Source organism: Prionailurus viverrinus, chromosome B3 (genome assembly GCF_022837055.1).
Source record: "Prionailurus viverrinus isolate Anna chromosome B3, UM_Priviv_1.0, whole genome shotgun sequence".
Classification (NCBI taxonomy): Eukaryota; Metazoa; Chordata; class Mammalia; order Carnivora; family Felidae; genus Prionailurus; species Prionailurus viverrinus.
In genome coordinates, this window is record NC_062566.1 from 132,283,465 (window position 1) to 132,311,440 (window position 27,976).

At 41.9% G+C, this 27,976-nt stretch overlaps 1 protein-coding gene and 1 pseudogene across 9 annotated transcripts in view; one reads left to right on the forward strand and one right to left on the reverse strand.

Annotated features, from left to right (window-relative positions):
- Positions 1 to 27,976, forward strand: part of UNC79 (unc-79 homolog, NALCN channel complex subunit) — a 226,044-nt gene that overhangs the window by 127,594 nt on the left and 70,474 nt on the right. For 5 of the 9 annotated variants that reach the window (XM_047864606.1, XM_047864607.1, XM_047864600.1 and 2 more), the window contains 8 exons: positions 446 to 628; positions 1,217 to 1,379; positions 3,960 to 4,109; positions 4,693 to 5,910; positions 15,002 to 15,109; positions 18,610 to 18,726; positions 21,529 to 21,612; positions 26,150 to 26,252. In XM_047864606.1, coding sequence (XP_047720562.1) covers positions 446 to 628; positions 1,217 to 1,379; positions 3,960 to 4,109; positions 4,693 to 5,910; positions 15,002 to 15,109; positions 18,610 to 18,726; positions 21,529 to 21,612; positions 26,150 to 26,252 — 2,126 coding nt within the window. The remainder of the gene's footprint in view (positions 1 to 445; positions 629 to 1,216; positions 1,380 to 3,959; positions 4,110 to 4,692; positions 5,911 to 15,001; positions 15,110 to 18,609; positions 18,727 to 21,528; positions 21,613 to 26,149; positions 26,253 to 27,976) is intronic. The other 4 variants (XM_047864609.1, XM_047864601.1, XM_047864602.1 and 1 more) reach the window with 3 other exon arrangements.
- On the reverse strand, positions 24,361 to 25,213 carry LOC125169028 (60S ribosomal protein L6-like; annotated as a pseudogene).

Here is a 27,976-nt window from a genome sequence, read left to right on the forward strand (position 1 = left end):
GTACTTTTTCTTACTTCTGAATAGATATTGCTAACTTGCTCTCCTGAAAGGCTGTGTTGAATAATACTCTTGCCAGTGACATCTGAGAATGCCTGTTTTCCCCAGTGATTACCAATAGTGGGTGTTTTAATTGATTCTAGTTTAATTCTAGTTAATAGTTTAATAGGACATTTTAATAGATAAAATTTTATTTTTAATTTGTAGTTTAGTGGAGACATTAAACAATTAGATAATTAAGTGGATTCAAATGATTTTAATTTGCAAGTTTTTTATTTCTTGTGGGGTTTAACATTTCCCCTTCTTTGTTCATTGGCCATTACTGTTAATATTTTGTGAAATGCCTTTTAAATATTTTGCCTATTGTTCTGATGGTTCAAATTTTCCTTTAGGCTTGCGAACGTTCTTTACAGCTTTCCTTCAGTTACTAGTATTTTTCCTCTTTCAGGTGATGGACTATAACATTAACTTGGGCAAACACCTTCTCCCCTTGGTGGTTCAGGTGCTCAAATACTGCTCTTGTCCTCAGCTACGGCATTATTTCCAACAGCCACCTCGTTGTTCCCTCTGGTCCCTAAAACCTCACATCCGGCAGATGTGGTTGAAGGCCTTGCTTGTCATCCTTTACAAGGTGAGTGTCTGTCGTCACTCCTTTTTAGGCTGCAATGATTCTCTTAGAGAGGAGAACACTGAAGAGATCTAATTTGAGAATTTTGTAGGAGAGTAATTTGACCTTCAGAGAAAGAATCATGATGTACAATTAGTGTTGGGAAGTCAAAATCCATGGGAATAGAAATAGAAATAGAGACCAGGCCAGTGGAGGTGCTACAAATGTCAAAAACAAAAAATAACAAATTGTAGGCTACTGAGATCAACAATCTCTGTTTATGGTCAGAATCTCAGATTTTATCTTTGTTTTAATTATTATGTCAGAAAACAAAGAAAATATTTAAAATTGCGTTCATGCCAGAGAATTTCCTTGAAAGGAATTGTAACTGTGAACTGGCACGCATTGCCGTCTGTGGTTTGGTACAAGTAGAAGGGAATGTGATCCCTTGTCAAAATAAGACCATAATAAAAACTTAACGGTTTTGCTTTTCTGTATATTTCTTTTTATCACCCCGAGAAATACTGAGAAAAACATCTAGCAAGATCAAGTGGAAAAACTTACCCTTCAAAATAACTGTTTATATTTTTCTCCCTCCATTTTATTGAGCAGTATCCATACCGAGACTGTGATATCAGCAAGGTCCTGCTGCATCTGATTCACATAACAGTCAATACACTCAATGCACAGTATCATAGCTGCAAGCCCCATGCCACGGCAGGACCTTTGTACAGTGACAACAGTAACATAAGCAGATACAGCGAAAAAGAAAAAGGTACTTTACCTGTCTCAATTCTACCCCAAACTTAGCTTGAATATGTAATACATTTCTGGACAATGTTTTTCTTAGGAGATAGTGGAACGCCCCCTGGTATCATTCTGGAATCAAAAAACCGCCTACTGCTTCGTTAACGTTCCAACTTTCCTATGAATGTTGCTGCTTTAATTTTTTTTTTAAATGAGCATTCCAGAGAAATAACTGATATGCTTCTAAAGCCCATTTCATGAGAAATGTGTTGTAAAAAAAAAAAAAATTGTCGGCAGTTTGGTTAAGTAGCCTTTGTAAGCCTTTTCCTGTGCGTTGGAAGCATCTTGTTTTGGGCTGTGAAATACATCTTGGTCAGCACTCCGTGGAACCATGAGCCATAATCTTGTCGTCTCTAGTTTCCTCCTGAACTTTGTGCTCACAGATTTGAATGGAATCTAAATTCGCTCAATTGCTTCTTCCTAGCCTCCTTGTTCAGTAAGAATTGATTTACGGCAACTGAAATGCAATTTTTGCTGCGTGGGTTTAAATTATTTCCAGTATCAACACTTTTTATATTGATAGCTTTTCTGCAAAGAAGGCAGTAGAATGAAACTTTAGATAGAGTAAAATCCCAGCCTGGATGTTTTCAGATGAAAGATGAAGAACCAAGGTGTATGTCTTTAGTGCAAGTCACAAGGTGTCTAGACTTGTAAAAGGTGACATCATCTAATCTAATCCTGGGAGAAGGCCAAGCACCCCATGACCCTTTGTGTAGATTCTGACTTGTTAGGACTGCTCTGGAAATACCTCGTTAGGATGGACTGGACCAGTGTTCATTTATTGCTAAAAGGTCCAAGAATCTAGGTTGGCCGTAGACGGGAACTGTGAGACCGAAGTTCTTTTAAGTTCTGGTAGCACTCCAATCCTTCCTGAAGAATATCTTGTCTACCAACTTCGGTCCTAGCTTCTGGAAAATTGGATAGACTCAATTAAACTACAGAGGTCCTCAATCTGGTCCTAGCTTCTGGAAAATTGGATAGACTCAATTAAACTACAGAGGTCCTCAATCTGGGCTCAGCATTTGGGCCAGTCTCAGATGAGCCTTTCTGAATGGGAGGAGCCATCTTGAAGTCCTTCCATCTCTCATTCAGTATGTTTTGAGAATTATTTCAAAATTATTCTAACGGAAGTCACATAACTATTTCCTTGAAAACTGTATTTTTCGAAAGGGAATATATTTTTTAAAGGATGTAAAGAAATAGAACAGATCATTGTGTGGCATCTCCCCAGAAACGTGGGGATCTGATAGGCTTTGTCTTCTTTGCAGACGTTTTGTATCATTTTGATCATTAACACTTAGTTATTATTTGACCCAAAGAGATTAGTATGATTATCTATCATCTGCTGCTTCAAATTTCATTTAGTGGTAGAGTCTTGTGTCTTAGGACAGGATTAATCCTTAAAATTTGGCTCTCTCTTGTACTCCCCGAATGCTCAAGAAATCTTAAATCGCTATAATACACCCGAGCTTTATTTTGTCATATGGGTAGACATAAAAATAGGCCAAGTACTATGATTTCAGTGATATTCACCTTGACTAGTAGGTTAATTATGTTTATTGTGGTATTAAATGCATTTTTGTAGTGTTTTGTTTTGTTTTGTTTTGTTTTGCTGCTTTGTATAGGGCTTTGGCTTTTCCAAAGGATGAAAGAAGAAAATTTATCAACTGAACTTTGTGGGTTGCAACATGGAAACCCTTTCCTCATTAATATGTTTTTGGGTTTATCTTTGATTTAAAAGTAGCTAAATAGGGATAAAAGAGTACCAGAAATAATCTTGCTAGGCACTCTAAGTGACAGGTTTGTTTACGGAGCCTCAGGATCATCGGCGTCAAAGAGGCTTTCTAGGATTCATAACAGTTACACATGGCAAACTCCCCAGAGAAGGGTCTTACTTTAATAGGGGGGAATGTTATTTTCTGTTTTCTTTTTCCTTTGTTTACTCTTTCAGTCCATAATCATTTGTGGAGCTTTTGAAATGACCAGTGGCTTCTCTAAGCTTTTTCTGTGTGTCGTGTGTCTCATTACCAAATGTAGAGTACAGTATTTTGCATTCACAAAGTATAAGGTGCATGTACTGTTAGGCTGTGTCTATGCCAGTTCTCAAATCCCAGGAAGGCATATGTTTTTGGAAAGGGCAAGACCTACTCATTGTGTCGAATTCTCTTTTGCCAAATTAGCCTGAAAATTCACCCAAAGCAGGCATGTTCAAGGAGTGTCACAGATTCCCGAAATGTATGCGTTATCCGATTTTGAGAGCATTGGAAAAGTGTCCCCACGAAGGCCCTACTGGAATATTGAGATGCCTCTCTTGAAAGTGCTGCCAGTTGTCACATGGGAAATGAGAGCCACCTTGTAACAGGTTGCTCTGTCAACATTTGGATGATTTGACATCTGGATGAAATACCAAGCTGTGGCCAGAACTTGAGCTGGTGTAGAAACCACCTCAGACTTTGTTCCCTCATGCTTTCATTGAAATGCTTGTGTAGACACAGCCTAAGAGAGAATAACCTCCTAAGTGTAATTTTGACTTTCTCTCCCCAATTAGAAGAAGATAGTGTTTTTGATGAATCTGATATTCATGATACACCTACTGGACCCTGCAATAAAGAGTCTCAAACTTTTTTTGCAAGATTGAAAAGAATAGGCGGCAGCAAAATGGTGAAATATCAGCCGGTTGAGATGAATGTTCAGAGAAGTATGAATTTTTTCCTCTTAGTAATTTTATGCAGAAATGTTGTACTCTACCGTTTGTTTGGGGTGAAATCTTACTTTTATTATGTTACTACACATTTTAATACCGTTGATTTTATATATATGTATGCACAAACAGTATATATATATATGCACTTATATATATACGTGACTGGATGGATACATCATTAACGTCATGATCGTCTTAGAGGGCCATTGCTTGATTTGATTTGTTGCAAAATGTTTGCTTCTCTTCCACACAATTTGAATACAGTTTCCTAGATCTGCCTCAGCCAAAAGCGATTCCCCTCTCCTGTGCACAAATGAATAGAGCTGAGGAATTATCCTGAAGCCTGATTTTGGAAATAAGATCTTAAACTGCCATTTCGGGTTCTTTCATTCCAGAGTTTTTCTGGTTTTCGAAATTAGAATTGAACTTTATAAAAACTTGGCCAGAAAGTCAGTTTTACCTCCTATTGGAGCCGGGATTGTGGTTATGATTTATGCCAATTGTGTGCCCAAGTATGAGGGGGAAAAATGGTGACGTCTCCAAGTAAAATAGTACTAGCTTTTTCTGTTTTAATCAGGTGAAATAGAACTGGCCGAATATAGAGAAACGGGCGCATTACAAGACAGCATTCTGCACTGTGTGAGAGAAGAAAGCATTCAGAAAAAAAAGCTGCGCTCTTTAAAACAAAAATCTCTTGATATAGGGAATGCAGACTCCCTCTTGTTTACATTAGACGAGCACCGGAGGAAGTCCTGCATAGACCGGTGTGACCTAGATAAGCCTCCCGTCCATGCCGCTTACATCATGCAAAGACATGACCACGGACGTCCCAGACAGAATTCTGCTACTCGGCCCGACGACCCCGAACCACCCGAGAACCCAGCAATGGAAAGTTTCCAGGAAGCTCGCAGGCCCGTGATACCTGAAGTTCGGTTAAACTGCATGGAGACGTTTGAGGTCAAGGTTGATTCTCCTGTAAAGCCTGCTCCTAAAGAGGATTTAGATCTGATAGATTTGTCCTCCGATTCAACATCTGGGCCTGAGAAACGCTCGGTGCTCTCAACGTCTGACAGCGACTCCCTTGTGTTTGAGCCCCTTCCCCCTCTCCGAATAGTAGAGAGCGATGAAGAAGAGGAGACCACGGGCCCGGGAAATGAGGGGGCCTCTGCTAAGAAGGCCACCTCCTCTCCCTCAGTCCCCAGCCCCTGCTCTGTCCCCAGCCTCAGCACGCCTCCCCTCGTGCAAGTGAGCGTGGAGGATTGTTCCAAAGACTTTTCTTCCAAGGACTCAGGAAACAACCAGTCAGCAGGTGCCACGGACTCGGCGCTCATAGCTCTGGAGGACCCCGTGGACTCCGCAGAATTATCAAAGCCGGGGGAGCCACAGGACTTTCCCTGTGGCAGCCCGCTGACGCTGAAGCAGAAACGAGACCTCCTTCAGAAGTCATATGCTCTCCCTGAGGTGTCACTGGACGACAGCCCAGAGCCCAGCATCCAAGAAGAGAAGCCCAGTGGGCCGATGCCAAGTTCAGGGGTAAAAACCGTCCTCCTCAAAGTCCCCGAGGATGCTGAGAACCCAGTGGAAAGTGAGAAGGGGGAAGCCAGTGCCGAATCGGATACAGAACAGAATCCGGAGAGGAAGACCGAAGAGGAGGGCGCTGAGGAGTCCGAATTCAAGATCCAGATTGTTCCCAGGCAGAGAAAACAGAGGAAGATCGCTGTCAGTGCCATCCAGAGAGAGTACCTGGACATTTCCTTCAACATTCTAGACAAGCTGGGAGAACAGAAAGATCCAGGTAAGCGCCTCTCTCTCTTTTCTCCCAGCCTTGTGTTCGATCGAGTCTGTGCCTCTTTCTTGTTAGGGTCTCTCACTGACTAGGCATCAAAGTCTCAATCTTATAATGTCAGAGAGTGACATTATAATTGCTTCAGAATCATTCCGAATGCCTCCTGCTTACTAGAACGTGTTGGATTCAGATGTGGTTCTGTTGGCTCCATCAGTGTTTCTGTGTTTGTTGTTTCTAAAGCTTTACAGTCAATTCTTGGCCTCCTTGGCAAGAAGAGGCAATAGTTAACTCATATCAAGATATCCCAAATATCATCACAGCCTTCCTTCCAAACAGAAAAAGTCATTAATTTGAACTCTGTTTGCTCTCTTTGTTTTCCTATATTTCAGCCAGCTTTGACATGTAGTCCAAAGAAGGAGCAAACATGAAGGGCTACAGAAAAGCAAAGAGCGTTTGGGAATGGTTAAGAATTTGACTGTAATCACGTAGGGTCCACAGCGGGTTGCATCTTCTAACCAAACGTCAGTAGTCTGGTGGGCATTGTGTGTCCTCAGGAACCGAAAAACCCAGCTTACAACCCAGACCCTAGTTCATGGGCACCAGTTCATGGTGAAGTTGTCACAGCACTTGGATTTCCTGCCTCAGGTGTCATTTCTCACATTTCCTTGGGTGCACTGTTTTTAAGAAAGAGAATTTGAAAAGGTGGCCAACCAGTAGTCCACCTCATCCTAAAACACAGTCTTCTGCAGTGTTACCAGAATGCTGATCACAACACTTTGTGTCTCAGCTCAGATAATAAACAAACAAACAAACAAACAAACAAACAAACAAAATAAAGAATGTGGCTTATTAGAAAAAATGAAATTGGCCAGGGATGATTATTGTAGTAGATTCATAGCATGTGGATCGCTGAGAAACTGGCAAAGATCTTGGAAAGTTGTAGTGGAAAACCTGTCCTTTTCTGTACAAGGAGACACTCTGGGGAAGTCATGTGCCCGGTCCTACAGATAGGCAGTAGCAGTGCCAGAACCATTGCCCTGATTCTAGTCCTTCCTCTCCCACTGCTCCACACAAAATCAACTCCTAAGACAAGGCGTTCAGATCTTTTATTCACCCCGGTCATTTCCTGAGATTTCCAGCTGCTCTCTACCTCCTAGGACAGAGCTGTGTACCTTGAAAGGGGTCTGTAAAAATCTGTTGAATGAACATGAGTATATTTGGAAAGGGTCATGGGAAGACCCTTTCCAGGTAGCAGGAAGAATAAGATCCTGGTAATAACAAGAACATTTAAGAAGGTTTCTAGGGAAACTGGTAAACCTTTTGATTGTTTGGAGCCAGGAAAATTGCTACATATAGATGAAGGAAAACATTGACCTGGAGACTATAGACTTTTATAGGGTAGGTATATAAGAAGCCATATAATGTCTATAGGGGGGATATATAAGAAACTAAGTCCACAGAGTGGGTGTGTATGATATATAGGTTGTAGTGTGTGTGTGTGTGTGTGTGTGTGTGTGTGTGTGTGTGTGTTGCCTCCTTTATTCATCCTATGTCAGACTGTTCCCCAGGCTACCTGGGGGGAGATTGATTTCATATTAATACATTTGTTATCAGAACAAGAGGAAAGCACCTGACAATTATGGTAATATGTCTTTAAAATGTTTCTAAGATATGCAGTACTGTCACAGTTTTATATCTGTATAGCATCCCACCTCCCACAGACACACAGATCTGGAAGCTGGAAGGAGGCCTGTGTTCTCAGAGGAAGACACAGGCTTCCCCAGACCTTCTTGCCTCTGTCAGCTGGAGTAAAGGGAGGCTCCTAGTCCTTCCAAACTCAGAGCCTTACCACTGCTGATTGCCTTGAACCACCAGGTCTAACCGCATCGAGCACTTTGTCTCATGCATGTGAGTCCCTGCAGGAAGACCCAGGTTGCCCTTCTAATTTCCAGAAGGCTCTGCGCATCTCCTGTTCTGAACCTTTGTCCCAACCTACGCTAACTACTGAAATCCTTCCCTCGTCCTTCATGAGCAAAATCTCATATATGCTCTCTCCTCTGATGGCTCCCTTCACGCCCTGGTCCAGAGGAAACCCAGTTCTGCCTGAGGACACAGTTTTCCTCACTGCCTTGTGCCCTTGGGCTTGGGTCAGGGGTAAGCACCTTCCTTGTTCATCACTGCCCCTTTCAGACCATTCCCACCTTACTTCTGAAAACACCCAGCTCTGAACTTCATATTACTGACCCCTGATTTTTTTTTTTTTTTTAATCTGGTGACAGTTTCACTCCTGGTTCTTTTTTCACTCTTTTCTAAACTGCTTCTGCCTTAATTCTTAGTGATTCCAATATTAGAGTAGATGACTCTTCTGAGGCTCTGGCTTCTTAGTTCCTTGAATTTGTCTGCCCTAGTGACTGGTTTTTAACCTCCACCCCAGTTCAGCTATTCATTCCCATGGTCATGTCACAGACCTTGTTTTTGCCAAAAAGTGCAGCCTTTCTATGCCATTCTCATGTCTCCTGTTCTCTGATTTCTATTTCCCTCCCTCTGGATGACGCTGTGTCAGTCCTACTGTCTTTCATGTCCCTCCCATACTTCACGTCTCCTCTCCTCTTCCTTACTCAGGTCAATCAGTGTAACGCTCCCCAGTGCTGCATCCTCCCTGGCCTTTGCTTTTTCAGGCTTGCCTGGCTAAACACAACCTTGTCAGATCCACCTTTCCACCTACCAGCATCTGTAGGTACAGTAGGTACAGATAGGTATTGGATGAGTGTGACCGGAGAAAAACACATACCAATAGGGGCTGGTCTCATTTCAGATTCATGACTCCAGACCTCAACTGGCTCTTTAAACTACCTGGCAATCATACCATATTTCTGTGGCCCACTCACATTTCCATTCTCCTAAGCGACTGTGTCCTGGCTACTTGTGTTTCCAAACTTTCGATTACTCTTCCTGTTTGACAGAATCAGAAGAAATGTCCACAGCCTCCTGCTACCTCCTCTACCTGCCTTCCAATGTCTGCACTTGTACACCTGGCCTTTCTGGCTTGGGCTATAGGTGAACTATCTGGTTACTGTTTAAAGGCAGCCTTTCCACATGTGGACAAGATTCCACTTCTCTCACCTACTCAAGGACATAGGCCTAGAAATTCTCCTTTCTTTCTCCCTCCTTAGTCTTTTCTTCCTAAGGTATTCTTCACGTGAGCATACGAACATAATCTTATTTTTCTCTCTTACAAAAAAAGCTCTTGATCCCAGTTCTCCCAATTATTATCTCATTTTGCTCCTCCCCTTTTAGCAAAATGTTTTTTTTTTTAATTTTAACGTTCATTTATTTTTGAGAAGAGAGAGACAGAGCATGAGCAGGGGAGGAGGGAGAAAGAGGGAGACATGGAATACTGAAACAGGCTCCAGGCTCCGAGCTGTCAGCACAGAGCCCGACGTGGGGCTCGAACCCACGGACCGCGAGATCGTGACCTGAGCCGAAGTCAGACGCTTAACCGACTGCGCCACCTAGGCGCCCCTAGCAAAATGTTTTAAAGAGTTGCCTATATAATCATTATCTCCAGTTTTCTCCCATTCTTTTCTCTTTTAATTTTGAGGTTTATTTATTTATTTTTGAGAGAGAGGGCACCAGTGGGAAAGGGGTAGAGAGAGAGAGAATCCCAAGCAGGCTCCACACTCTGCACGGAGCCCAGTGTAGGGCTCGATCTCATGACCCTGGGATCATGACCTGAGCTGAAATCAAGAGTTGGACGCTTAACTGACTGAGCCACCTAGATACCCCTCACTCTTTTTTTTCTAAAGAATTAGTCATTCCTATGAAGTTTCATCCCCAGTGGTTCACCCAAACATCACTTGACAAGGTCACCAGTGGTAAGTTCTAAGCTCTTACCCGCCTCTCCCCATTTTACTTGGCTTCTCTGATACCATACTCTCTTTATTTTCTGCTTGTTCAGTGGTCAGTCCTTGTCAAACTCTTTTGTTGATTCTTCCTTATCTCCCTAATAAAGGAGTGCCCTACAGTCTCAGTCCTCTGTTTACACCCACTCTTCTGGGTGATCTCATCCAGTTTTATGATTTTACGTATTGTCTGTATGCTGAGACAACTCCATCAGTTGCCAGTTGCTGGAAGAATGCTGTGTAACAAGCATAAAATCTCTGCGACATCTAGCGATAAGTAATGGGTACTTATTTAATTGGACAGTCTATTGGTTACTGTGGATTGGCTAATTTAGGCTGAGCTGAGCTGGGTGGCCAACCTCCTCCTGGTAGTCTTGGAGCTCAGGAGTATCCTCTCATGATGATGGCAGAGGCACAAGACAGCAAGCCTAATTGCACAGGTGCTTTTCAAGCCTTTGGTCATGCTATGCCTGCAAACATTTCATTAGCCAAAACAAATCACCTGGCCAAACCCGAATCAGGAGGGAAATATACCCTGCCTCTTATGAGGGAGGAACTTGTAAGTCACATGACAAAGGACATGGATTCAGGGAGGAGTGAAGAATTGGAGCCATATCTATCAAGTATTACACGGGATGTACTCATAATAAAAAATTATCTGTTGGTTATCTGAAATTAAATTTTATTTTTATTTATTTATTTTTTTATGAAATTTATTGACAAATTGGTTTCCATACAACACCCAGTGCTCATCCCAAAAGGTGCCCTCCTCAATACCCATCACCCACCCTCCCCTCCCTCCCACCCCCCATCAACCCTCAGTTTGTTCTCAGTTTTTAACAGTCTCTTATGCTTTGGCTCTCTCCCACTCTAACCTCTTTTTTTTTTTTTTTCCTTCCCCTCCCCCATGGGTTCCTGTTAAGTTTCTCAGGATCCACATAAGAGTGAAACCATATGGTATCTGTCTTTCTCTGTATGGCTTATTTCATTTCCCTGATAAGGAGCGACGCTGAACATCTTTTCATGTGCCTGTTGGCCATCCGGATGTCTTCTTTAGAGAAGTGTCTCTTCATGTCTTCTGCCCATTTCTTCACTGGGTTATTTGTTTTTCGGGTGTGGAGTTTGGTGAGCTCTTTATAGATTTTGGATACTAGCCCTTTGTCCGATATGTCATTTGCAAATATCTTTTCCCATTCCGTTGGTTGCCTTTTAGTTTTGTTGGTTGTTTCCTTTGCTGTGCAGAAGCTTTTTATCTTCCTAAGGTCCCAGTAATTCACTTTTGCTTTTAATTCCCTTGCCTTTGGGGATGTGTCGAGTAAGAGATTGCTACGGCTGAGGTCAGAGAGGTCTTTTCCTGCTTTCTCCTCTAAGGTTTTGATGGTTTCCTGTCTCACATTTAGGTCCTTTATCCATTTTGAGTTTATTTTTGTGAATGGTGTGAGAAAGTGGTCTAGTTTCAACCTTCTGCATGTTGCTGTCCAGTTCTCCCAGCACCATTTGTTAAAGAGGCTGTCTTTTTTCCATTGGATGTTCTTTCCTGCTTTGTCAAAGATGAGTTGGCCATACGTTTGTGGGTCTAGTTCTGGGGTTTCTATTCTATTCCATTGGTCTATGTGTCTGTTTTTGTGCCATGAAATTAAATTTTAACTGGGCATCCTCTATTTTGTCTGGGCACCTTAATCCACCTTCAGAACATACCCAGAATTTGGTCCCTTCTTATCATCTCCCCTTCTTCCACTTGGCCCTGAGCCACCAACACCTCTCACCTGGGTCAGTGGTGGTAGCTTCCTAACTGATCCCCTACCTTCTACCCTTATTGTCTTCATATCTTCTCAACACAGCAGGTAGAGCAAGCCTTTAAAACATGAGATTATACCATTCCTCTGATTATAACCCTCCAGTGGCTCCCCATTTCCTCCGTAGTAAAAGCTTAGGTCCTTTATATTCCTGAAGTGCTGTGTGGTCTTGATTCTTATTAGCTCTCTGACTTCATTTTGTGCTTCTGTCACCACATTGCTTCTATCCAGCTGCAGTGACTGCCTGCCATTTCTTTTTTTAAAATTTATATTCAAGTTTGTTAACATACAGTATAGTCTTGGCTTCAGGAGTAAAACCCAGTGATTCGTGTCTTACATATGACACCCAGTGCTCATCCTGAAGAGTGTCCTCCTTAATGCCCATCACGCATTTAACCCATCCCCCCACAGGAAGCCTCAGTTTGTTCTCTGTATGTAAGAGTCTCTTATGGTTTTCCTCCTCTGTTTTTATCTTATTTTTCCTTCGCTTCTCCTATGCTCATCTGTTGAGTTTCTCAAATTCCACATATGAGTGAAATCATATGGTATCTTTCTCTGACTTATTTCGCTTAGCCTAACACCCTCCAGTTCCATCCATGTTCTGCAAATCCTCCTGCCATTTCTTGAGCCCTCCCCGCATAGCTTCACCTGAGGGTCTTTACAACTGGCTGTTCCCTCAGCCTGAAACAGCCTTCCCCACATGTCTGCCCAGCTCACTTTCTCACTTCTTTTGATCCTTTGATCAAACACCAGGCTCCCGATGAGGCCTGGACCACACCCCACCTGGCATCTTGGAATCCCTTCTTCTCTGGTTCTCTTCTACAGAGAATTACTCTTTCCACCCCTGTCTGGCATCTTGGAATCCCTTCTTCTCTGGTTCTCTTCTACAGAGAATTACTCTTCTAACTTAAAATTTACTTTTATGTGTATTAATTATTGTCTGTTTCTCCCCACTAAAATGAAAGTTCCCAAAGGCAAGGATTCTTGTCTGGTTTGTTTACTGATTGTATATCAAGTGCCTAACAGCTTTGGCAAATGTTTGATGATTGAACGGATGGTTATGCCATTTTCTACACATCACTATAAAAACTGGATAAAAATATAAAGGGGCACCTGGGTGGCTCACTGGGCTAAGCGTCCAACTTTAGCTCAGATCATGATCTTGCAGCTTGTGAGTTCGAGCCCTGTGTCAGGCTCTGTGTGACAGCTCAAAGCCTGGAGCCTGCTTTGGATTCTGTGTCTCCCCCTCTCTCTCTCTGCCGCTCCCTGCTCATGCTCTGTGCCTCTCTCCTTCAAAAATAAACATTACTGGGGCGCCTGGGTGGTGCAGTCGGTTAAGCGTCCGACTTCAACCAGGTCACGATCTCGCGGTCCGTGAGTTCGAGCCCCGCGTCGGGCTCTGGGCTGATGGCTCAGAGCCTGGAGCCTGTTTCCGATTCTGTGTCTCCCTCTCTCTCTGCCCCTCCCCCGTTCATGCTCTGTCTCTCTGTGTCCCAAAAATAAATAAAAAACGTTGAAAAAAATAAATAAACATTAAAACAATTTTTTTAAACTGAATAAAATATTTTAAGCTAAATGTATAGGTCTATTCAAATATTTGTTGTATGTCTTAAACTGTATACAAATGGAAGGTTTTGTAAAATGATTTAAGATTGAGCAAAAATTGCCTGGCTTATGAAATCTTTGTACACTAGCAATTATTAACAACTACCTTACAGTAAAGAAATTACATTTCTTTAAAATTAGAGATACACCAAAGATTTCAATAAGCACAGCAAAACTCTAAAAGTCTCAATGGTCTTTCAAAGAATTCTCGAAAATGAACTTTAAGCTTTCTTGTTCTATATTATTGGTAGGATTATTGTGCCGTGGCAGCAGGCATACGTAAAACAGAGGCAGATGAGGGTGAAGAGAGGTGATTGTGTATGTATGTATGTGTGTATTTATTTATTTAATTTATTTATTATGTTTTGATTGTGCATGTTTTTCACTAGAGGTTTGGGGACAATACCTAAGAGAAAAGTAATAACCTAATCTCTAATATTTTAGTGACTAAGGTAATTTAAAACAGGTAGTCATTTTGTGCATAATTACTCAAGAGGGTACAGGAAACACTGTAACAGTTATATTTATTTTTTTTAATCAAGAAATTACTAATCTGGCAATTCGTATCTATTCAGAAAGACCTCTGAGAGTCAAAAAGCAGATGTTCTAGCATCAGTGCTTGAAAACTTTCCTCCCAGGATCTCACCCAGGATCAATTTTACTTTCATTCCCGACAAGTTTAGTGATCATCTAATAATAGACTCGCATCTGCATACCTCAGATGTACATATGGATGAGTGTATGGTGACTTACCCTGGACAAGAGAAAAATTGACAATATAAAAAGAATGGGACCGAATCACCGCGAAGCTTGAGAACTTGAAGCCATGTAGGAGGGGCGCCCCCAGGTGATAGCATGGAACTTTCATGGAAGCCTATAGGGTAACGCCAGGCTGCTCACTCTTCAGTATATAGTGTTGCTTTAAGGTGGCAGAGACTTTTGTCAAGAATTTTAGGGGGTTTGCTATGATAAACTATCAAGTTTTAAAGGATCATCTTTACCTAGAATAATGTGGAACAGCGTGTTTCCCATTACTGATAGATTGAGAAGACAATAGTATACGCAGAAGATATTTCCTCTTAGATACATTTGTCAAGTAGAAGGAGCACATGATACAGTCTGTTTCTTGCGCAACGAATAAAATAGAAAACCTGAGTTAATACTGTTTATTCCAAGTTAGATACAATCTCTGCTCTGCAATACTTAACAGCTTAGCAAAGGTTATAGATAAGTATATAGAGAATTCCATTATAGTGTGTTAAGTTTGGGAAAGGTTAAGGACAGGGTGTTCAGGGATTACATAAGAGGATCACATGACCCATATTTTGGCTTGTATTTTTGGGGGGAAGGGGGTATCTTGAAGATCTTCTGGAGGAAGAATTGTCTGTATAATTGAGATATAGTTAGTGAATAGGATACTGCCAGGACGAAGTGGAATGGTGGAATGAACTGTAACCGTCTTTAGGTAATGGATGAAAAGAAATTCAGTGCTGGAAAGGCTAAGTAACCTGCTTGAGGATATGCGGGAGGGGCATGCTTGGCGCTTTAACTCTGTAATTGCTCTGTTGTTAATCTCTGGGAGGCATATCCACAGATGCAGAGGGTAATGTGGAAGCAACTCTCCAGGGAATTTTGAAACCAGTGTGTATATAAAATTCTGTTAAAGTAATTAACAGGGCCAGAACATACAGAATGATTTGAATGGGTGTATTAGGCAAGAGGGAAAAGGTATGGAAAAGGTTCTTGACCTTGCTTTTACTCAATATCCTGAGCTTTAAATAATGTTTCTGTTTGTAGATCCCTCTACTAAAGGACTTTCAACTTTGGAAATGCCACGAGAATCCTCATCTGCCCCAACATTAGAAGCAGGGGTGCCAGAAACAAGTAGCCATTCCTCAATATCAAGTAAGATTCCCTTTGGTGATCGCTTCAACTATACATTGATTTTGGAGCAATAACTACTGCATTGTTTTCAATTTTCACACTCCTGGTATTGGCGGGGTTTTTTCTTTATACGTGTTGTGTTAGCTTCCTGGGTGACAGACACTCTGCTGTAAGATCTCAGAGATCCTGAGGCATGGGCTCAGTTTCGTCAGTATCTCAAGTGTTTGCTAAATCACTACGGTTACTGATTGGCCAAGAATCCTAATTTGTTACGGATTAATCACCAAATTTCATAATTAAATAAAATAAGAATTGTGTGTGACTAGCCTAAACCTAAGGCACGGAACTAGTTTTGGGATAAACGAAAAGCACTGTTTGTGACAGAATTTTACATTGAACACCTGTGTTCCATTTGAATCACTTCCATCACTGACACAATGTTATCTAAATTATCATAAAATAAATGTAGCAGATATACCATGATCCTGGTGTCATGATTGAATCTAGCCCTTTTGGGTCTGAAAATACAAATGGCATGAAATTCTACAGGATCTGTAGGAGGCAACTGTTTTGAAACTGCCTTCTGTGGTCGGGTCCTAGATCTGGTCCTTGAAGAGCCAAGTTCTGTTGAGGTGACAGTAAGGTGTCCACCTGGCTCAGTGGGGCCAGTGAAGGGACTCTAGCATGGGAGGCTCTCAGCGGGAATCAGAGATACAGAGGTGCACTTCCTGCCAGCCCTCATCCCACGCGCTGGCCTATTTTGTGTTCCATGTGAACGCTGCCTGAGGAGCTGGTTAATTTTTCTCTGTCTTTTAAATGAGGATGATCCTGAAAACCAAATAAAGATCCTAACTTAAATGCTGGACTGGTAGTATGGAACAACCTCATCATCTTCATTATTCATTCATTCATGCATTCGTTCATTCACCAACTATGTATTGTCTGCCAGGTGCCGGGCCCTGTGCTTGCGACTGAGGGTCAAAGGTGAATAAATAAGAGACACCCCTTGTTCAAGGATGTTATAGTCATAGTAGTAATAATAGCCACCATTTATTTGGTACTTTTGGCTGGGTGCTGTGCCAAATGGTTACACACATTGTTATCTTACTTAATCCTTACATCAGCCTCGCATGGCAGGTATTATTGACCCCATTTTATAGACCAGGAAACAGAGGCTACAGAGGCTAAGTGACTCACCTAAAGTCAGGTGGCTACTAAGTGATAGAGACAGGGATTGATGCTAGGTCTGTTTGATTTGCAAGTCCGTGCTCTTTTTTTGGTATAACCCACTGCCTTAGAGTAACTCAAATTCACTTATAATAGAGGTTATAGAAATTCTAAGAAAGTGTTTTCAAGTGACAGTTACTTGCCCTTTTGGTAGCAGGGAAGGACAGCTGGTTCTGAATGTAATTGCTCTTTTGTCATGAAAGTCTGTTGATAATAAAACGCCCATTTTTAAGCCCACATACTAAAATCATGCAAGTGTATTCTCTCTCCTCCTAATTTACATGAGTCATCTAAAAAAAAAAAAAAAGAGGGGCGCCTGGGTGGCAAGCGTCCGACTTCAGCCAGGTCACGATCTCGCAGCCTGTGAGTTCGAGCCCCGCGTCAGGCTCTGGGCTGATGGCTCAGAGCCTGGAGCCTGTTTCTGATTCTGTGTCTCCCTCTCTCTCTGCCCCTCCCCCGTTCATGCTCTGTCTCTCTCTGTCCCAAAAATAAATAAATGTTGGAAAAAAAAAAAAAGAAGATAGCAAATTCTAATTAGAATTCCAAGTTGGGTATAAATTGGGATAGGGTGGCTAAGTCATCTTGACTTGAGTGCTAGTTAAATGTGTCGTAAAATAAGTGTATCCACTGTCTCGTGATTCTAACGTCATGACTGAATCTGGCTTCTTTGGAGTTAGCATAGTGCATCATTACACTTGCACCTTCCTCCTCCTCTCCATTAAAAGCATGTATTAGATGGCTCTTGCTGGTGTGTTCTTGGAGGCGTCATGCCAGGCACCCCACACACGGAGCTAAACATTAAGGGTTTTTACTCTCAGGGAATTCTGCTGTCTTTACGAACAACTGAGAATTGGAGAAATTATGAAATCACTAGAGGTTTTAAGTCCTCTTTTGAGCATGCTAATTTTTAAATTGGTTAAGCCTTCTAGAAGATTTCTGCTTTTGTATTTTACCTGAAGCTGCACCATTTCCAGTGAGTCATAACATTGTAAATTCCGCCAGTCAACAAGAATCAGAGATTTCCCATGTTGGTGAATTTAGCTGACATGGATTCCAAGACACAAGAATTCCCATCACACCCCTCTCTCTGGATCAGTTTGCTAGATGATCCTTCTGTAGCTAACCATGCCGTGACTACCATGAATCAAACAGCATGCTAATTACATTCAAAATGTTATAATTGATTTCACATCTCACCAAGTTGCCGTCTTGGTATGGTGATTGTGAAGCCTGGGTATAACATTTAAAGCATTCCAGGGGCCATCCACTCATCCCGGTTTCTACCATCCCCTTCTAGGGCCTGCAGTTCAGAACTTTGGTTTCTGAAATTGTCCTCATAATAGAGTGAATAACCACATGCTCTCAAATGTCCAGGAGTTTGGGATCATGTAGAAAAGGCACATCACTGATTCTCTGCTTTTCTCATTGGGCTGGTGGCAGAGACCGATGGGGACACTGACAGAGGAATAGGAGGGTAGTAGGCAAGTTGCTTTTTCACTCAACAGTCTACTGGCAGAAGTGTTTTTTCATTGTTTTTCTGGTTTGGAAATGCTCATAACTTGACATTTCTTTGGTGGGGCATTGGTCAATGCTTAAATCGCAGGATAAAAATATTACCATTATTTTCTAAAACAAAGATGTGTACTGGAATACACCTGTGGAATGTGATTCGATTCACATTTCCCAAACAGTAGGCAGAGGCTCACACAGAGATTGAAACAGCATTGACTTTGGAGTCAACATGTTTTGATTTTATGACCACCCCATTTGCTACTTGGTTCCCAAGTAACATAATTTCATTTGCTTCAATTTCCCTCTCTAAAAATTGGGGTTGATATGTGTCATTTTAGTCCAAAACATACATGTATACACATATATATGGGCACCTTACGGGGATATAATAGAGCCTTAAACTATGGACGCACAGGCTCCATTTTAAAAGAAGTTAAGCTTTAAATTCAAAGTAGTATTATATGCCTTAAATCCTTTCTGGAACAAGGCAGAGTGTACAAATGAAAAAGTAAATGAAAGTAACCACATTGTTGCAACTGTAGGTATTCTACAGACTACAGATAAATGCTCATAGGCACTGTTTCTTTCTTTACTGAGGGAAGAAAGGCACCGGGAATAGCAATGTGCCTTAGTTTTTGCCTCGGACAAGAGCATACAATTTGCTGAACAATTACAAGTCGACAATAAAGATTCAGTTAAGATTCTATATGGATTTGTAGAGCCTTTGTGTGCTGTGGAAATTTATGCCCCCTAGTAATGATGTCCTAATTTCCTCCATATAGCTCAGTATAGGCAGATGAAAAGGGGATCCCTGGGAGCTCTAACAATGAGCCAGTTAATGAAGCGACAGCTGGAGCATCAGTCTAGCGCCCCCCATAACATCAGCAACTGGGACACTGGTGGGTCAAGCCTTTTCTTCTTGTTTTACCTCTCAGATCAGCTAATGCCACTTTCTGTGTGTCCCCTCTGCTCTCTCGTGTTAAGGATTAGATGTTTCTCTTGTGTTTTGTGGTTCAAATAATTTTTTTCTTTTAAACCTACGGTAATGAATAAATAAGTCCATTTAAACTTTCCCAGTTCTCTAGAGCCACCTGTCTGTCCGTTTAGGCTGGTCCAACTCTTTCTCCTCTAAGACCCAGATTCCAGATATTAGGTTACCTATCTGGGGGTTAAACGACGTAAATGCCCATAGAAGGGAGTGGAATTATGATTTTATAATGCGGATTAACAAACAGAAACACCAGTTTACCAATATTCTCTATGTTGTAAAGTACCCCAAATAAGGGAATATTAGCACTAATACTGATACTAACAACATAGCTTAGCGATGTCATGATCCGCCGGTAGGTTTGGGAATATGAGCTCTGTACTTCAGTCGGCAGGGCCACCAGGTTGGACACCTCATGCTTATGTAGTGGCGTTGCATCTAACCTCAATTTTAAAGTAAGAATTGGCTGCCATGACATGTCTATTTTAAACATGATCACTCTGCATTTTCTAAACTTTGTTACCACGTTCCGAGCACGTACTACTTGCAAGCCTGCTCTTTTGCGTGCCTGCCTTTCGTGTTTCTATTTTCTAATCACAGGGGCCATTTGAGTTACAAGATGACATATGTGAAAGCACTTTGCAACGTGCATGCACTATGAAAGTGATACAGTTTATTACAGTGGTATGCTCTGGGGACCAACACCGGTACCAGACTATTTTCATGTCTTGGTTTAGTACTTTCTGGCCATAGTTATATGAGATTATTATTTCAATATCCTTCCTTATGGCCGGGAATTATCATGTCTACAAAACCAAAATATTGACATACTGTCATTTTTTCAAAACTATAATCATCACATACATTTTATCTTATCTCCCCCACCCCCATCCATTGTTTTTTTTTTCCAAAAAGGAGAGCTAGATAAATTAGGCCCCCACACCATACCCAAGCCTACATTTAAACAATAGTTTCAACTCTCCTGGCCTTTATAAGGGTTCTTAACATTTTAAAGCTTTCTTGTTTTATCTTCTTTTTGGTGGTAAATGGTAGTGAAAAATGTAATGGCCCAAAGCCAACAGGCAAGAGAGACAAGGAGAAAGATAGGATAACCAGCCTTGACAGCTGACTGGGTCTAGGTGGGGTCTTTCTGTCCACACCAGAGAGGACTGTGTTTCTCTCTTTATTTATTTACTTTGAGAGTGAGGTGGGGGTGGTGGAGGGGCAGAGAGAGGGAGAGAGAGGGAGAGAGAGAGGGAATCCCACAGTGCAGAGCCCAATGTGGGGCTTGAACTCATGAACCGTGAGATCATGACCTGAGCCAAAATCCAGACTCAGACACTTAACTGACTGAGCCTCCCAGGTGCCCCTCTGTTTCTCCCTCTACTGAGATGAAACTATGTGATTAACTGAGAATGGAAGCATTTGTTTGGTTAGTTCTCTGATAATTTAATGCCTCCCCCACCCCCCACTTTTGGTAGGTTGAGCTGGGGCTCTGAAGATTATTTTACCATGCTTCTGTTTTCTGTAGCAAGTACCTCAGTCTAAGCTAACCATTCCAGATTCAGACTACAACTGCAACCTAGTTTGATTGACTTAGTAGAGTTATAAAAAGGCAAAAAGATCTCAAAGTCAAACCCAAATTTTAATTTTAGAAAATCTACATGATGCCAAATAACCCACTTAACTGAATGTTTCACATTCAGCCAAACTTCAGCCTTGTTCACATCACTCTGGCTTCTCACTTAATACTCACCATTGACATGCTGCCTGAATTTCTTTCACCCGCTTTCCTGGGCTTGTTCTCCATTCTCCAAGTTGGTTCTCTAGCCACCAAGTCCCACTGGAGTGTCATCTCAATACGCCTGTTTTTATTAGTGCCACAAAAAGTTTTCCCCGCATCTAAGACCACGGGAGAATCGATGAATGTAGAGTTCGGTATTAGGTGGTGTGCCACTTTATACTACACGTGTCGACTCAGTGACTCACTGGTCCCCAGAGGAACAAGTCTAATCACGTAGACACTGCGAAAGGCAGTCTAAAACCTGGGTCATGATCGATTCACCTCAGCATGCACCTGCTTGCTCGTTGAATACCTGCCTCTTCTCCATCCGTGCACATCCCATGGTTGCTTCTTTGTCTCATCTTTCATAGGAAACAAGTGTTCCAGAATCACCACTCCTCCATTTCTTCCCCTGTTCCCTTCTTCCTGTTCCCCAGCCCTCAGTGAAACATCTGCCATGTCCTTGCTACCAGTTCCACATGTTTTCTGTATGACTTTTCTGGCCATTGCCTGAAATGATCACTTATATATTTACTGAGTTGCATAATACATTTATTTCATGGCTGTGACATTAGCCTTTCAGTTGGTTTTTTTTTTTTTTTTCATTTCATATCAAGAGATGATAGTATCTGAGCTTTCTTGGTGAAGAGGTAGAAAATCTGCACTTTTTGGGGGCAGTTTTAGATGCTCTCCTGCTTTTAATTGCACTTCATATACCTGAATGAAAGGTTTGTAGTGAAAGCCCAGACAACCCTCCCCTAACATCTAGGATGTTTCCTGTAAATATCAATAATCAACAATAACAATGACCAAAAAAAAAAAAAAAAAAAAAAAAAAAACGGCCCCAAGAAATTATTTGTTAAATTCTCTGTATTGTGAGTCATGATAAATTGACCACACTGAAGACTGAAATGTTCTATTTATCCACAGAACAGATACAGCCCGGGAAACGCCAATGCAATGTGCCGATGTGCCTAAACCCTGACCTGGAGGGACAACCATTGAGAATGAGAGGTTAGTTGAGCTGTGGAATCTCAGACTGGATGAGCTGGAAGACACTGTGTATGTCAATCACCCGGTCCCCCAGTGGGGGCTGAAAGCTCTTCTTCAGCAGCTCCAGGGAGTGGATACACCCTTTGCTAAAATACCTCCAGGGGCTGGGAATGCATGGCACCTCATCTTTGACCATTATCGACAGAAAGTTCTTCCTTAGGGTGACTTTCTAACCGTTGGGGCCACACAAAACAAGTCTAATCCCTCACATAATTTTTCAGACATTTGAAAAGAGCCATGCATTGCGTATTCCCTCAATCTTCTCTAGACCACTGTCCCTGGGTCTTTTGGTATTCCTCTTAATACATGTCAGGTGTCTGTATTGTTGTGTAACTTCTCTGAACATGGTCTAGCTTATCTGTGTTCATTCTAGAATGCTGAGATCAGAGATGAATAGCTTCTTTGAAATCTGAAATTGGAAATTGCACCAAATACACACTGGGCTTTATGCTGCTCATAGGAGGAAGCTGAAGATAAATCTGTGCCAAGATCATCAGAATATGTATTTTCAAAATTCATCTCATGGCTAGTTAATCATTACTTTCGTTCTTTTTCAATTCATAAGGCAAGGTTCACCATCATTTGTAAAAAAAAATAAAAATAAAAAAACAAACAAATGAACTATGACCACATCTCTTAGCTAGCTCCTTAAATCAAGCAGACTCATTATTTAGGACCATATCACTCAGAACCATACCATTCTTCTAATTTTCCTTAGGAACGAGGAGACATTTATCTTTGGCTTTTGCTAATATTCATTGGGCAATGAGTAGCAGTTTTAGCCCCTGTAGGCGGTGAGACCCTTCTCACTTACGGGCCTAGGAAAAGCTTTTATGAACAGAAGTCAGGATGGTCAAACAACTCTGGTGCTTATCCACGGTCCAGTGACCAAGTTAGTAGCAGCAAAAACGGAATGAGGTCATGGGAACAAAGACAGAAAGTGAGTCTCTTTCACAGTAAACTGAAGAAGTCCATTGATGTAGCTAAGGGACTGATGGGTACATGTGTGCTTTGAGACAAACCAACACCTTTATAATATCCCTATCTCTAAGATTCCCAAAGGGGCTTTGGTCAAAATATCCAGCTTTGGGTTTGGTCTTTGGAGGAAGTCTTCTCTTTAATCAAGTCTCTGAGAACCTTCTAGTTCTGTTCCCGGTTCCATATAGAGTGCACTTTGGGTATTCAATAAGGGAACCATAGTGGTACTATCCAGAAGTATTGCCCACAACTGGGGGATAATGGGATTGCCTTTAATATTACAGACTTAGTTGTAACTCAGCTCTAACAAAAAGTAGCTGAGGTCTTATAGCTTCCTTTTATGGTTCCCACCTTCTTTTTATACATTAGTCTGCTCCCATATTATTAGCAATATTCAGAAATCCATTGATTCAGCTAATGTTGCCTTATGGGAGCCAGCACCCAATATCGTTTATAGATGACTGCCATAAATATTGCATGACATACTTTGTGTTGTCACGTGAATAAGCAACTTCACAATGTTATTGTCAAAAACACTAAAAATGCTATTGTCTTGGCATTTGTGTTGGGTAATAATTGGCTTGAAACCACCCACATGACTTTGATTCCATCCCTTTTCTTGATTTGAATTGTGATTTCTATTTAATAGTAATTGGTAATAATATTCTGAAAGCCTTGACTCAAGAGGGTTTTTTTTCCTTTCTATTTTTTTTATTATGAAATTTATTGTCAAGTTGGTTTCCATACAACACCCAGTGCTCATCCCAATAGGTGCCCTCCTCAATACCCATCACCCACCCACCCCTCCCTCCCACCCCCCATAAACCCTCAGTTTGTTCTCAGTTTTTAGGAGTCTCTTATGTTTTGGCTCCCTCCCTCTCTAACCATTTTGTTTTCTTCCCCTCCCCCATGGTCTTCTGTTCAATTTCTCATTCCTAGTAAAACTGTGTATATATCACCATCTTGTGGGCTGAATTTTTCTACTTTTAGCACAGGCATTTTGGCATCTGGTAGGCATGGCTGTCAATGTCTAAGAAATGTGGAATATTGGACTTCAACCTTCTGTGTTTTGGTTACTTGAAGTGACTTTGTGCTGTTTACCTTAGTGTTTAATGATCAATCATGCCACCTTTTATCTTGGCCCAGTTCTTGCCTTTTCTATTATCCATCAGTTTATAGTTATGCTACAATCATAAATACCGTTGCTTCAACTCAAAGCACCATCTTGATGAGAACAACTGGAGATCCTTTTTAATGATACACTTGGGTACAGGTAGGAACGAATGTTACTCAGAAATATCTGTTAAATATCATGGTAAAATTAGATGCCCATGAGGGACATTTGGAAGTGACATAAAGATGCTTTTAGATACTTTCCTTTGCTGTTTGGGTCTACAGGGCCTCCTGCTTCTCATAAACATACTTTGTAGCCTTTGATCAGGTAAGGGAGTCTGTACAGTGTGGAAGCATCTTGATTCTTCAAAGGCTTCAATGCCCTTTTTCTTTTTCTCCCTCATATTGAAATACATTGCCTACTTCACTAGGTCTCTAAAATTTTTACGTTATTTCTTTTCAAAACCAGTTCCCTGAATCATTATTTTTCTCCTATTTATGGGAAGATCATACAATTTTGTTTTGTTTTTCAGCACTGAATTACCAATTCTTGATGAGAAACCGTTTATTTATGTTTGTAAATGGATCAGTTATTTAATTAGGTTCTTTGTAAGAAATTTAGAACACCGATTTGTGAGGATAAACTCCATTTGTGAAAGAAAACACAGAAACACAGACTGGAGGTAGCCCTAAAACTGAGGAACAGCTTTGGTTTTTGGCAGAATTTGCGAGTCCGCAGCTGTCTGGGTCAACCTTGTGCTGCCCTATAACCTTGTATTTCTCTTCCTCCATGTCGAAGATCTCCCCTTCCTGGTGTTGGGTTTATGCAGCTTCTTCTTGAAGTAAGCTTCAATGAAACGTTTTGGGATTTTCACACTGCTGATACCAATTTTGGTGGAGGTGGTGATGACAAATTTCTGGTATGTTCCATGCAGCGGAACTTTGATGGAGGGCCAGAGGTCCAGTCACAAATACCAAGTCACTGCTCAGTTGCTTCAGGAAAACCACCCTCTTCCTCTGTGGTGTCCACTGAGGATGATCAAGAAGGTCTCAGGAGTGATTCTAGCTCACAGTTTCCTCATGTACTGACTGAAAGGGGTTTTGCTGTGGCTCGACAGCTTTTGAGGCACACCTTCAGTAGGATAATACCTAGGCATTTTGTGAGGTTTAACCAGTCGGGTACCACTATTCTTGTCACCACTGACTGGTTTTGCAACAACAGCAAGAGCCTTCTCATTCTTTTTCTTTTCAACCCTAGACTTAGTTGCTGAATACTTCCTTTTGTATGTGGTATTTCTGGAATACATAGCTGATCAGGAATATCTTCCAACTCCTCTGACTAGGACAGGGCTTCCCCTTCTTTGGCGTTTTAGTCTTGCCACCTAGCCCTTCTTAACCTTGCCACCAGCGTCAGCCTCCTTGCTTCAGGTTTCTTCTTGGTATCTGGCTTCTCAGCTTTTGCATCTGCCATCTTACAGGATGGGAAAGAAGAGAAATAGATTCTTTAATGGCCCTTGAGATTTTCTGCGTTCTTTGCTGTCTGAAAAACTCTTGAGTCCCAGTTATCAGTCTGCAGAACGTGACGTTACCCTGGATAGTTCCTTTGAGATTCTTCTTGGAGTGCCTCGTTTCCACTGTTCCTGGAGAATCAGTCCAGCACTGGTGGTTTCCTTAATAGAGAATGGTCAGCTGGCTCTTTAGATGTACTTATCACTAGAGCATGTTGCCAAGATTCCTGCCTTAGATTTCTTTGAAGGCATCAAAACCCAAAGTTTTAAACTCCAGTATTTATTAGCTGAAGTCACTGGATGATTCCTTCAAAACACTTGATATTTCACTCATAAATATTTCAGTTTGAAAAATGAAGTCTTTTGCTTCAGGGCTTATGATACTAATTTCCAAAGTAGAAAGCTGTTCTGATATTTGATAGCTCAAACACCTCCCCTTACTTAAGTAGAGTTCTGGGATCTTATTCTCTTCTCAAATTGGCAGCATTTTAGGGTTGGTACACATTTGTAATTCGGGAAATGTAGGATCATAAGGACATCTTCCCTTTATGCCTAGAAAATAAGGGCTGTAACTCATTTGAGGGTGCCCTTGAATAGATTTCCCCCTTTTTCCACTTTTGTCTTCGTCCCCTGTTGGTACACCTGAGCTCTTTCTGATGTTCTCCAACTCAGAAGGCAGAGGGAGAGCTAGGAGTCTAGCTCTTGAAATCCTACAAATAGAAACAAATCGCAGTCTTTCTTGAATTCATTTTACCTTTGAGGGTTTACCACAATGCAGTGTTGCTGATCATGTCACATCCCGTGTGATCTTGGGAAGATTTCTAAGAGGAGGATGGGGCTTTTCCTGGCCCCCGGAAACAGACCTTTATTCACCAGGTGTCTCATTGCTGCTCACCCAGGCGCCACGAAATCCAGCCTGCTGTCAGCGCCCAGCATCGTCAGTATGTTTGTGCCGGCACCCGAAGAATTCACGGACGAGCAGCCGACGGTGATGACAGACAAGTAAGCTCACACAGTCATTCCGCTCCCCGTGTTTACAGAGTCTGATAGTTCGCTCACCATGGTTGTGAGAAAGCACCAGAGGAGTCATGCAGTGCTTTAAGTCATAATGTGTTCTTCAACTGGCCATAGCCACAAGTGTTCATATGCACTTGTTGTTTTAGAAACGTAGTCTTATTGCACGGACAGCATCTGTTTCTGCCAGGGCACGTTCCTTTTCAGTCTGGACAAAAATGCAAATAATATCCACTTACCGATTATTAGAAGGTTCAGATTGTTAGGATCGGACTCAGTTTGAGACTTGATTCTTATTCCCATCCTGCCAGCAGTATCCTTTCTCTGAATCCCAAACTAGTAAGGTCACCTCTCAGTTTGTCGGCCTTCAATATCCCCAGATTTCTTCTGGGATAAAGTGCAAATGCCTTTGATCATAATAAAGGCCCTTTAGATTGTGAAGGTATGGCCTTACCACTCCTCACCGGGAGCTCTTTCCCCAGCCCCCTCCCCTTCTCCAGAGCATGCCTGATGTGTTCTCCCGTCTGTGATTTCATAGGTGCCCTTCTCTCTGGACTTTCTGTGCCTGGTGAACAACTATTCATGCCTCAGGACCCAGCTAAAGGCAAAGTGTCCCTGACTGCACAAGGCAGAATTCATCATACCATTGTCCTAATCTCCATAGTATTTACTACATCTCTCTATTCTACTGCTTACCACATTGCATTTTGATTATTTAGTTGCTTATACACATGGGTTCTTTAATTGAGTAGGAGTCCCTTAGGGGCCTGGGACTCTTTCTTCTGTATGTTATACTCTAAGCTCCCTATACCTTGCCTGGCACACAGGTGCCTGTTCAGTGAGTATGGTAAAGAATAAGACTTGCAGGATTCCAAGTTTGGTGGCATGTCAGGTAGGTTGGGATAAAGGGAGGAAGAGTGTGTGTTGTCAGGGGCCGGCGTGAAGATCCGTGCAGCTGGCCACAGCCAGCGGTCATTACTGAAGAAGTGAAGGTGTCCACCGTGAAGAGCTGCCTTGGAATGTCCACGTGGGGAGCACCTCGCTGCGTGAGGAGGGCTCTTCTTGGCTCCTCCTTCGGTACCATGTTCCCATTTGTGTACTCCTCCATGTCCCAATCTTTGTGTGCACTCCATTTCTCTTCTTTCTCAGTTCCAAATGTGAATCCTCTATTTTTAAAAAGGTCCGTTTGCCAAGGACTTCATGATTTAATTTTTTTTTTTACATTTATTTATTTTTGAGAGACAGAGTGAGACAGAGCGTGGGTGGAGGAGGGGCAGAGAGAGAAGGAGATACAGAATCTGAAGCAGGCCCCAGGCTCTGAGCTGTCAGCACAGAGCCCAACGCAGGGCTCGAACTCACAAACCGTGGGATCATGACCTGAGCCAAAGTTGGACACTTAACTGACTGAGCCACCCAGGCGCCTCCAGGGACTTCATATATATAGTTTGCATTTAGGAAGTTCCTAAATAAGTTTGTGCTAGTGATTGCGCTCTAGTTCACTCGCTCTTCCCAGGAGGCTTTTCCCTTCACTTTGTAAAGCTGACTAGCTGCGGCTGAATAGAAGGGCTGTGGCTTTGGTTGAGATGAACTAAATTGAACCTACATTAGACACTACAAAGAGCCATAAGTTGGAAGGCACGTAGGAGCAGGGGCCATTGTGTTTTTACACACTACACTGAGTAGGCGTGGGGAGCTCGTAAGGCTGATCTGAG